General features: G+C 37.9%; 1 protein-coding gene across 1 annotated transcript in view; it reads left to right on the top strand.

Moving 5' to 3' along the window:
- Nucleotides 1–12,782, top strand: part of LOC110153460 (retinal-specific phospholipid-transporting ATPase ABCA4-like) — a 116,900-nt gene that overhangs the window by 81,452 nt on the left and 22,666 nt on the right. The window contains exons 35-40 of the mRNA XM_055151362.1: nucleotides 1,021–1,126; nucleotides 1,216–1,290; nucleotides 3,522–3,691; nucleotides 8,005–8,182; nucleotides 9,515–9,630; nucleotides 11,198–11,345. Of these exons, the coding sequence (XP_055007337.1) occupies nucleotides 1,021–1,126; nucleotides 1,216–1,290; nucleotides 3,522–3,691; nucleotides 8,005–8,182; nucleotides 9,515–9,630; nucleotides 11,198–11,345 (793 nt within the window). The remainder of the gene's footprint in view (nucleotides 1–1,020; nucleotides 1,127–1,215; nucleotides 1,291–3,521; nucleotides 3,692–8,004; nucleotides 8,183–9,514; nucleotides 9,631–11,197; nucleotides 11,346–12,782) is intronic.

Here is a 12,782-nt window from a genome sequence, read left to right as displayed (position 1 = left end):
GGTCCAGGTAGGTTCCATAGTGGTCCATCGGCGTTTACTAGTCATTCTAAAGCTATTCAGGAAAGGTTCATCTCTGTCCTGTGAATGTGACTTTTTTAGAATTGCTACATGCTACGTGCTCAGATACTAGTTTTAGTATACTCCCAGACATTGAAACAGTGAAAGTGTTGCTTAGTCCATTCTCAGTTCAGATAAATATGATCTGTGTAATAATATACAGTATCAATCCGTGTATCATTCGTTCATTCGTTTTTCAAAATAAAACCAAAATAAGAAAATGAAAAAACTATTTTCTTCATTATTTGTCTCCAAAACCAAAATGAAAAAACGGATAATGATTTGTCTTTTCAGTTTTTGATTTTGTGTTTAAATGAATAATGGAAAAAAACGGATAATGGCCGTTTCCCGTTTTCGTGACTTCAACTGCGACGCTGGTCTTTTGTGCCACATACGGACTGAACCAGGTCCACGACCAGACTGGAACCAGACCAGGACTGAGACCAGGACTTAGACCAGGACCAGACCATGTTTGAGACCGGGACTGAGACCGGGACTGAGACCAGGACGAGACCAGGACTGAGACAGGGACCAAACCGGAACTGAGACCGAGACCACACCAGGGCCAGACCGGGACTGAGACCAGAACCAAGACTGACAGATCAGGACTGAGACTGGGACCAGACGGGGACCAGGACTAGACCGGGACCAGACTGGAATTGAGACCAGGACCAGACCAGGACCAGACTGGATTGAAAACAGTTTAGTCCTAGTTTAATCCTGGTTCAGTCCTGGTTCAGTCCTGGATCAGTCCGTATGCGGCGCAAAAGTCCGGCCTCGCAGTTTAAGTCACGGAAACGGGAAACGGCAGTCAGTTTCTTCAATAATTCATTTAAACACAAAATCAAAAACTGAAAAAACAAATCATTTATACTGAAAAACAAATGAATGAATGATACACAGATTAGTATCTCTAGTTTTGTAATCAAATTTAATTTTAATAAAAGTCTCCTTTGTATTCAGATATGGAGGTCTGTCTATAGGAGGCCAGCTTCCGATACTGGACGTCAAACCAAGTGACATCCAGGAGGCTTTCTCTCAGCTCGGACGAATGCTCAACATCACAGCGGTAAATATCCCTGCTGCTGCTACATTCACACAGATTACAGTATTACAGTAATAATCAGCTTCATTTCTCCTCTTCATTATGTGTGACAGGGCCGCTACTCCAGACTGGCCTTGAGGAACATTGGACCATTCTTGAAGTACATGGAAAGTGAATACAATATAAAGGTATTGAATGTTTCTCTGATAGGAACAGAAACCAGTATTATGAGATAGTTTCAGAAGTAATATCATCTTTCAAAAAATATTTACCGTCTTTTAAAAAAGATTTACAAGGTCAGATAAGATCAAACTAACTCAAATTAAAGTCTAACTTGAGCTTCAGACAAAGCATTGTCTCCAGTTAGTATCACACTCCCAGGAAAGGCATCAGCTACAAAGTATTGCATCTGTTATTTTTTATTTTTTTATTTTGTTATTGTTATTTTGCCAACTTAAACTTAAGAAAAACAATATTCATTCTACTTATCCCAATTTGGAATAAAAAAATTCAATCATTGTTATCCACAGACTGTATGAAGAACTGGACAGTGTTTCTGGGGGACTCATATTTTAAAAGTCGCAAACCTCCGCAACCCAAGTCAATAGACATTATTTGTAAATCACAAAATAAAGGTGGATTTGACCATTATTGGATATTAATAAGGATATTTTATTGTTGACTGAGTGATCATGTCTCTCTGAACAATTAGTATTACTCAAGTTTTAAACAATGAAAAACAGTAATTGAACCAGCAATAAAAGGATCCATAAGTCGCCTATGTAGCCCATTTCTTTTTCTTTTCAACATTCAGTTGAACCAACAATATTGGAAAATAGTCAATAAAATAATTCCAAAACATTAGAAATTATACAAAAATGTCTTAACATTTCAACTAGGGAACAATACCGAATAATAATAACAACTGAAATATCGTGATATCGTAAAAAGTCTCACAATATTATCGTCTGGTGTCATCTATATATTGAATTACAAGTTCCTTTGCTTAAATGTATTGTTTTATAGTAGCAAAAGCTTATAAACATAGAGAACTACATATTCCCATGATTCATTTCAGTGCAGACAACGCGAAGAAATATGTTTTTTACTTGAATTCTTGGGATTATGACAGTAATGATTTGCACCAAATATTGTCTACAATTATATTAGCACCCCAAAATATCACAACAAATATTGTACTGTGAGATGCATATTGTGATAATATCGTTTCAAGAGATTTGGATATTGTGACATCCCCATTTCTAATGAGACAGGTGGGCCTGCCTGCGTTTTTGTAGAGCGTTCCAGTCCGGGGTGCAGGAGGAGAGCGCAACACACAGATCAAGTGCAGAATTCAGTCTGTTTCTTTGCTTTGTCTTCATTTTTGTGAGCACAGAAAATCCCAATTCACACATATATGTAGTAGTGAAATAGCGCCACCTAGTGCCTCCGCTCAATTTCATTTCTCTCCAGCGACTAGGTCAGGAATCAGAATACACAAGACGGTTTGCAAGAACCCCAGAAGTGCGAGTCCGGGCAACAGCCAATCAGCAAAGAGCCATACATTCTGTGTTGGCAACGATTCCCGAGATCGAGGATTTAAAGTCGGAACTAAGAGAATGTTTGGTGACTTTTAGGGGAAGGGGAAAGATGTTATTGCCCTTCTTCCTATGGGATTTGAGAAAAGCTTAGCGGCGCATTACATACATCATGACCAAATAGCTGCAATTGGTTAAATAAAAAAAGTTCCCACCTGCCGTCGAGCGAACAAATCCTAATGCTGCGAGGTCAGACGGTTTCTACGAAGTGAAACTGGCTGATGAATCGGGCTAGTAGTGAAAGGAATAAGCATAGAAAAATACTGGCCCTACTGAGAAACAACGGACTAAATGAGTGTGACGTCACCCGTAGTGTTTGGCTCCAGTCAAATGAAACTCACTGAGGCCTGCAGTTATAGGGGCGAATTTGGAGCCGACCTCTATGTTTGGAATCACAGACAAAATAGTGAAATAAAAACATCAGGATCGTCCAGAGCGGGTTAATACGAACATCTTAAGACCAAAATGACGAGACTCACTGCAGCAGTTACAGAGAGAAGGGAGACGGTTTTTCAATGTAAAGTTAATTGGAGCCAGAGGTGATGGAGCTCATGTCCTATTTGGAAAGCAGCAGGTAGCAGGCAAACTATCTCCATTTCTATACAGTCTACGGTGTAATCTTATCCCTGGTGTAGCTAACAACTCTGTGCTAAATCATCCCATACCCTCCATACTCTAATGACAGTGAATGACAGTTATAATGGCTTTTATATATTAACATTCGCTATAGCTCCAGGGTCACCCGCATTCCCCACATTGTCAGACGGGGCCGTAATTACCTCGTCAGGTTTGTTGTGACCCGGGCTGTGCTGCTTTGACAGGTCTGGTACAATAACAAAGGCTGGCATGCTATGGTGTCCTTCCTGAACGTGGCCAACAATGCCATTCTCCGCGCGTTCCTCCCCCCTCACGCCAAACCTGTGGAGTACGGCATCACGGCTGTCAATCACCCGCTCAACCTGACCAAGGAGCAGCTGTCTGAAGTCACCGTGTGAGTAAAAACAAGCATTAATCATAAATGTAAAGGGCCCATATTACGCCGTTTTCTATGTTATAATTGTTGTTTACCTGGAGTTCTGTTTTGTTACACATAAATTCTGCATATTTAGGCTGAGTTCATCTCTCAAACACAAGCTCACAAGAGTAAATGTTGCATTAAAGTGAAATAAGAAAAGTAATTGTTTTTAAAGGAAATTCAATGACATTTTACATACACGTAAACAGTGTTGGGGAGTAACAGATTACATGTACTGGAGTTACGTAATCAGAGTACAAATTATGAGTAACTGTATTCAGTTACAGTGACTGTTTCAATGAGTGGTAGTTTTTTTTTTTTTTTTTTTTAACCAAGTCTAAACCAGGACTAATTCAGGATTGAAACAGGACTGAACCCAGGTCTACACCAGGACTAAAACCAGGTCTAAACTAGATCTAAACCAGAACTAAACCAGGTCTAAACCAGGTCTAAACTAGATCTAAACCAGGTCTAAACTACTAAACCAGGTCTAAACAGGTAAAACTAGGTCTAAACTAGATCTAAACCAGGTCTAAACCAGAACTAAACCAGGTCTAAACCAGGTCTAAACCAGGTCTAAACTAGATCTAAACCAGGTCTAAACCAGGTAAACTCTAAACCAGGTCTAAACCAGGTCTAAACCAGTCTAAAGTAAAACCAGGTAAACTAAACCAGGTAAACCAGGTCTAAACAGGTAAACTAGACTAAACCAGGTCTAAACTAAACCAGGTCTAAACTAAACAGGTCTAAACCAGGTCTAAACTACTAAACCAGGTCTAAACCAGGTCTAAACCAGGTCTAAACAGATCTAAACCAGGTCTAAACCAGGTAAACTAAACCAGGTAAACTAAAGGTCTAAACAGATAAACCAGGTCTAAACCAGGTCTAAACCAGGTACTAAACCAGGTAAACTAAACCAGTCTAAACCAGGTCTAAACGAAACCAGGTAAACCAGGTAAACTAACCAGGTCTAAACTAGATCAAACAGGTCTAAACCAGGTATAAACTAAACCAGTATAAAAACCAGGTCTAAACTAAACTAGGTCTAACCTAGGGTCTAAACTAAACCAGGTCTAAAACAGGTAAACCTAGGTAAACCAGGTCTAAACTAGATCTAAACCAGGACCAGGTAAACTAGATGTAAACTAGATCTAAACCAGGGCTAAACCAGAAACAGGACTAAACCAGGACGAAAACAGGATTTAACAGGACGAAACCATGTTGTGTGGACCGTGTCTCCTCGTCTTCTGTCAATAATATTTTTAATTTGGTTCAGTAAAGTCTGGACTTTTTTTTTTTTTTTAGCAGATAAAACATCTTATGTAAAGATATCCGAGTCTTTGCTTCTCTACAGAAAATCAAGTAATCCAAAGTATTCAGATTACGTTACTCACTTTAAGTAATTTAATGGATTACGTTACAAACTACATTTTGGGGTATGTAATCTGTAATCTGTAGGGGAATACATTTTAAAAGTAACCTTCCCAACACTGCACTTAAAGGCCCTATGTTAAACAAAATTGATTCTTATGAGCTTTAAGTCATGTTATAATGTTGTTACCTTCTCAAAAACAAACCTGGAGTTGTGTTTTGTTTTATTCACACATGTTTGAGTAACCCTTTATTTATTAGTCTGCCTACATCTCCAAAACTAAAACTGCTGATGTCAGGAGGTCGTATTCAAGTAGTAAGTGGCATTTCCAGGGCTGAAATTATCCAAATTATTCTAGTGAAGGTTGTTACGACCCAGCTCTTTTGGGGTAAGGGAAGTAACAAAAATAACCAAGATGGAAAATGGAACAATAATATTAAAATTAGATTATGTTTATTTATTTATTTTCTTTTTTTTTTTGTTCAAGGTTTATTTATTTCACAAAAATATTCTGTAACAACGTTACACAACAAGTTTTCATTTTTAAGTTTTTCTCCCTAGAACCCCACCCTCAATTTATAAACATGAGAACATAAGCCAGACAGGTACAAGAAGTAAACACTGATGATATAAATTGATAAATAATGACAAAAGAAAATAGACATCATAAAAATAAATAAATACAAATAAATGATATAAATAAAATAAATTGTAATATAATAATAATAACAATATTAATGAATAAAGAAATAAAAATAATAATTTAAAAAAATTTAAAAATAAAATTACTACATATAAAAAAAACTATAAACTAAAAAAAAAAAAAAAACTACATTTATACAATTTCCCTTGCTTCCATGGTTTGGAAATAAGACAAAAATGGATTCCAAATTGTATAAAAATTTTTTAACTGAGCCTTTGGTTGTATACCTGATTTTCTCCAATTGAGTGTAGTACATGGCATCCCTGACCCAGAGCCCATATGAAGGCGGTTGTGGCTCCTTCCAGTTCAGTAAAATCCTCCTACAAGCTAACAGTGTGCAGAAAGCCACCAGACTAGCCTGTCCCTCTGTCACATGTAAACCAGCAGTCACTCCGAAAATTGCAACGAATGGGCAGGGAGCCAGCACTTTACCACATATTTTAGAGAGAGCATCAAATACACATTTCCAGAAATTACTCAATTTTAGACAAATCCAAAACATATGCAATAAAGAGGCAATCGATCACAAGGGTCAAACCCGTTTTTGATCTTACTTAGTTTGGTTTTTGACCAGTGGAGGCGATGTACCACTTTAAATTGAATCACCACATGTCTAAGGCAAATTGATGAAGAAAAAATTCTCTGAATAATGTTTTTTAAATTTGTTTACTCAAATCCTCCTCCCATTTACACTTAAGTGACTCCAGCGTAGCCAGGGTTATCTCCCACGCAGGGTTATAGAAAAAATGAGTGGTTAACTAAGGGACACACACAAACTAAAAGACAAGTTCCCCAAATTAAACCACATAAGTCCACAAACAGAATCAACTGACCAAAAAGAAAAAAAAAAAAAGGCACAAAACAGAATAAACTACAAAGCTACACACTCATACACACACACACACAAATACAAACACAAAATGGCAGACACAGAAAACACAGTGGAGCACGTTCTGGATTACCACACGGCATCAGAAGGAGTGTTTTCAGTTTGAGAGAAGAAATCAGCCCAAATATGTAGGTTTTGTGTGTTAAACATGTGTAAATAAAACAAAACACAACACAACAAGACTTTTAATTTATCTTGGATTAATTTATATTCACCAAATTTGATGCTCATAAGATCCCATTCATCTTAGAGAATTTGATTTGAGTAAAAGTAATTATGTTTATGTTTATTTATTAAATGTGGGACAGAGCACATTGATCAACTTGTGTTAGTACAGTAAATGTAAATGTAAATGTGGTGGAGTTGCCCTGTAGGCAAATTTTCATCCGTAGTCTCATTTTCAGGTTGATGGCAAGACAAAAAACAGGACATAGACACAATAACATTCAGTCCATCACAGTCCGTGTATCATTCGTTCATTTGTTTTTCAATATAAAACCAAAAATAAGAAAATTTTAAAAACTGACTGACTGAGTCCAGGACTGAGACCAGGACCAAACCAGGATTGAGACCATTACTGAGGCCGGGACTATAGACCAAGACCAGACCATGATTGAGACCGGGACCACACCGGGGCTAGACCAGGACTGAGACCGGGACCAGACCAGGACTGAGACCGGGACCAGACCAGGACTGAGACCGGACCAGACCAGGACTGAGACCAGGGACCAGACCACCAGACCAGGACTGAGACCGGGACCAGACCAGGACCAGACCAGACCGGGACCAGACCAGGACTGAGACCGGGACCAGACCAGGAGGGACCAGAGACCGGGACCAGACCAGGACCAGACCGGGACTGGGACTGAACCAGGGACCAGACTGGACCCAAACCGGGACCAGACTGGGACCAGATCAGGACCAGATCGGGACTGAGACCAGGACTGAAAAAACAAATCTTTATCTGTTTTTCCTTTTGATTTTGGAGACAAATAATGAAGAAAATTGTTGTTAATTCATTTTCTTATTTTTGGTTTTATTTTGAAAAACATATGAATGAATGATACACGGACTCTTCACACATGACAAAAGGCAAAATCAGTGAATATTACTGTAGACATATTAGTAAAAATCAACTACAAAGTCAGAGAAATTAAATTGCAAAATGAAAATAAATCTTTGCATAAATTAGATGAACATATATTATACACACACAATTCCATGGTAAAATTTCAATACATTGTTCAGAGTCAGTATGTTGCAATTTAATAGACTTATAACAGCTAAATAATGTGATTTTTCTCTCTCTCCCTCTTTCTCCTCAGATTAACGACGTCAGTAGATGCGGTTGTTGCCATCTGCGTTATTTTCGCCATGTCCTTTGTTCCGGCCAGTTTCGTCCTGTACCTGATCCAAGAGCGCGTCACTAAAGCCAAACACCTGCAGTTTGTCAGCGGGGTCAGCCCTCTGGTTTACTGGATCGCCAACTTCATATGGGACATGGTAACCACTATTTTTCTCATTTAAATGTTTATTATTTTTATACAACTGAAATAATATGAAATGAGATGAAAAATCAGTGATCCTTGCATGTAAGAGAAGTGGAGTATAGAGTTCAAATCCAGTCAAAATAGCGTAATAAAACAACCAGGATCATGTAAATAGGGTTAATGTGAACATTTTAAGCTCAAAATGACGAGGATCATTGCAGCAGTTACAGAGAGGGGGGTGACAATTTTCCAGTGGAGTCGATGGAGCCTGAAACGTCCCCATAAACACATCCTGTTTGGAAAGTGGTAGCGGCAGAGGTGGGGACGTGCAAGTCGTGATTTGGACTTGAGTCAGACTTCAGTCACTATTTTTTGGACTTGATAAAATGGACTTGGGACTCGACTTGGACTTGAAGGTCAGTGACTTGAGAAAACTTGAGAAGCACTTTTAAATCTGAATTCTTTCTGTTCTGATTGTAATGATTCACACCAAGATCTTGTCAAGATTTTTTTATTTAAATTTTTGTTATTATTATTATTTTTATTTATTTTACATTTTTTGTTGTTGTTTTGTATTTGGTGTGGGTGTTGCTCTATGTTTTTGTGTTTTGTTTTTATGTTGATTATTGTATTTTGTTAAATGCTATATTCTGTTTTTAGTAAAAAAAAAAAGATCTTGTCAAGACATTTATAAAGGAAAAATTGACATTTCTACAACTCTTACATACTCCATAAATACTCATATATACATATACTAGAATAGAAGTAGAATAGAAGTAGAATTTATCTTAAGATTCATATAAATTGCAAAATTCTAAGCTATATTTGGTACTTTGGTTTAAAGACTTGAAATGACTTGAAGCTCAATTCAGACGACTTGGACTTGATTTGGACTCATGGGCCAGTGACTCGAGACTTGACTTGGACTTGCCTGTATTTGCCTTGGACTTGAGGTCAAAGACTTGAGACATACTCGAGACTCGCAAAAAGACTTGATCCCAGCTCTGGGTAACGGGTTCTGCAGTCGGTGCATTTAACCAGTGGTGTCCATGGTAACCAATATTATACACATTATAAATTAGGCCTGTGCAAATAATATTTTAATCAAAACAAGATACAAGCATTAATGATCAGCTACAGCCAATCCTCTGTCAGTAAAAGCAAGTGGTTTGGAGCAGAATTTAGACTTTGGAAGAGGAAATTTACACTATTCTCACACTGTTAAATGGCAAATGTCAAAAATGTGTCTATCTTTTTATGAATTTAACACTGAAAGCAATTTTTGGTCACTTTACCCATCCCTGTTATTTGTGTTTATGACTTCAGTAATAACTTGTTCTTTTAGGTAAATTACTGTCTGAGCACAGCGATGGTGGTGGGGATCTTTATGGCGTTTGATAAGAAATGCTACACTTCACCAACAAACCTGCCAGCGCTGATAACACTGCTGCTCCTTTACGGGTAAGAAAGACAATTTATCATTCTTTATAAGACTTTAGTTCATTCTGTGGAGGAAAGACAATTTGATGCCAGCTGGAAGGGTAAAGTAAAGTAAAATTAATAACAATGCCACACACTAGACACTAGATATGGGAATTATACTCAATTAATACAGTTTCTTTTCTATTAAGGGAAAACATCATCGTCTATCACACACCATACCCTGGCGTCATTTTAATAATAGATTATTTGTTTTCTTATAATTAAAAGATGGTTGCAAAAGAACTTGTATTGTTTTGTACTGATAGAATAAAGTAAGAGCACATTTAAGTGTTGCACATAAAAGCAATATGAAACAAACATTTACATCTAAAAGTCAGCTGAATTTTCAGAAAAAAAAGTTCCAGACTAAAGAAATTAGAGATAGACTGACATCAGACTGATATTTTACTATTTAGTTTTGGTTAATCTGCTGCCTAAAAAATTTACACAGAGATAACTGCAAAAAAACATGACTACCGTATTTTCCGGACTATTAGACGCACTCATAAATCCATAAAAAAACGATCGCGCGCCCCACAATCCAGAGCGCCCCATACACGAATCCACTCGGGGGTCCCAGCACGACTTCAGTCAACTACAAAGCCGCACCACCTGCAGCGCACACAAACACACACGGAGCAGACAGCGACCGAAACACACCCACAGACACACTCATCACTCCACGTCGACAAGGAACGGAACGGAGGAACGAACCGAAAAAGCGAGTGCAACGTGCCGCTTCTAGACACAACTGAACAACTGAGTCACTATGAACGCGCCGACAATCCAGCGGTCCCAGACAGCACCCTCCCTACACGCCACAACTGAACAAAGCCCAGAGTCACCGTGAACGCAACAAACAAAGTCCCACTGACCCATCCAACTGTTGTGTTTTGTTTAAAGTCCAGTGCAGTTTATTTGTGAAAAAAGTTCAAAAATAGACCATTTAATGACAGTGCACCTTATAATCCAGAGCGCCTAATAGCCCGTAAAATACAGTACACAGGTTGTGGGTACAATCCCTCAGTCGTCCAGGTGGAATCCATGGCAAGAGACGAAATTAAATGTGTCAACTGGACAAAAGTTTATTTGGTCGAAAACGTTTCGCAGCTCATCCACCAGTGTCTGACCAGAACTGAAGAAGCAGCGAAATTCGACCAAATAAACTTCTGTCCAGTTGACAAATTGAATTTCTCTTTTGCCATGACTACATAGCCTTTCTTACAGGTTTCTGGAAAAAAGGGCTTGAGGGGAGTTTGTAGCATATTTAAATTGCATAATTTGGGAAAAATTATCAAAACCAGCCTTACATATTGGCCCAAAAATATCTGAGTTTATCTGTCAGTTGCTCTGTATTCTAAACAATCGATATTGGTGTTGGCCTTGAAAACCCCCAGTGGTCAATGTCTAAAAGGATCCAATATATAATAAATAAAAAGAATAAATACATAAATAAATAAAATGAATAAAATACATAGAGGGCCAAACAACTCTTGTGGTGTTAAGATCCAAGTAGTAAAAGTTTAACCTGATCTTGTTTTTGCAGGTGGTCAGTGACGCCCATGATGTACCCCATGTCCTACATCTTTAACGTCCCGAGTACAGCCTACGTGTCTCTGTCCTGTATAAACCTGTTCATCGGAATCAACAGCAGCGCCATCACCTTCGTCCTGGAGCTCTTTGAGAACAACAGGGTAAAAACTCAGCTGACATTTCATTTCTTGTGGGAATATGACCAAAATGACGAGGCTCACAGCAGCAGTTACAGAGAGAGAGGCCACAATATTCCAGTATTAGTAAATGAGAGCCAGGGTCAGTAGGAGTTGGAAGAACCCACATGTGAACTTCCTTTTTGTCCATTTATATATACAGTCTATGAAATTTGGTTTGTTGATAATAGAGTAATAAGCAGCTTATTAATGCTCACTCTTATTTTGTTGTTAATGGCTTATTAACAGTAACAATCATGTGTTGCTGAATTATTTTTTGTAAACGCTCATTCTTTGTCTGTGCTGTTTTCTGAAATACTCCCTGAATTGTCATTTCTAACTGCAACTAACACATCTTTGCTAATTAATAATAATAAATGAAGGAGAGAGAGAGATTTGAGCAAGAACGTAACAGTTAATATGGGAAAATACAGTATCTCCATCCAGAGACGCAGATAAACATAATCTTTTGTAGGGATTCAACAATAACCGAAATATCGTGATATCGTATCATCAAAAGTCTCACAATAATATCGTGGGCTCTCAGAGTATATCGAATTACAAGTTCCTTTGCTTAAATGCATTGTTTTATAATACTAACAGCTTATAAACATCGGGAACTACATTTCCCACGATTCATTTCAGCGCAGACAACATGAAGAAATATGTTTTTTACTTGAATTCTCGGGATTATGACAGAAATAATTCACAACAAAATCTTGTCAAGGTATTTTAAAAGCAAAAAAGCATCCCATCTACATTTATATCACCCTCTTCAAAATATCGCAATAAATATCATATTGTGAGATACATATCGTGATAATGTCGTACCGAGAGATTTAGATACGGTTACATTCCTATCCTTTTGAGTTTTGTAATTATCGACAGTCGTTGCTGGCTTCTTTTGTGTATGTCTGTGATGTGCTGGTCAATTGTAAATGAGTTTTCAGTCATGACCCTGAGATATTTCAAAGTCTCAAGTGTTTGGTTGTTTATGGTGATATCTACTGTATCTGTGGTGAGGAGGCGTTCAATATGCTTTACTGACATATTGATTGAGATTGGGATGACAACCAAAGATCTGTGCTAGTTTTTTCTAGTTTATAATTTTACTTTCTACAGTTGGACAAATGGAGCATGATATACAAGTCTGGAGAGAAGGGAGAGAGAGAAAGAGATGGGAGAGAAGGGTTGGCATGGGGAGAGTTTTTTTTTGGATGGTCTGATACGAAATGATGAGGAATGTTTGCTTTTCCCAGATTGAAGAGTCAGGACCCTAATCTCACAGAAACCCGCACTTAAGCTTTAGCGATTATTCTTTCCAATAAAATACACGGGAAAGTGCACACTCTCTCGTAAATGTTCAATGTTTTTTTCTTTATACGTTTACTACTGTCGCTATTTTATAAACATACAGAAAAC

The sequence above is a fragment of the Boleophthalmus pectinirostris genome, unplaced genomic scaffold (assembly GCF_026225935.1).
Source record: "Boleophthalmus pectinirostris isolate CB_2022bp ecotype Guang Dong unplaced genomic scaffold, ASM2622593v1 HiC_scaffold_16, whole genome shotgun sequence".
NCBI lineage: Eukaryota > Metazoa > Chordata > Actinopteri > Gobiiformes > Gobiidae > Boleophthalmus > Boleophthalmus pectinirostris.
Note: the sequence above shows the minus strand (reverse complement) of the source record. Positions and strands in the feature narration are given on the sequence as shown.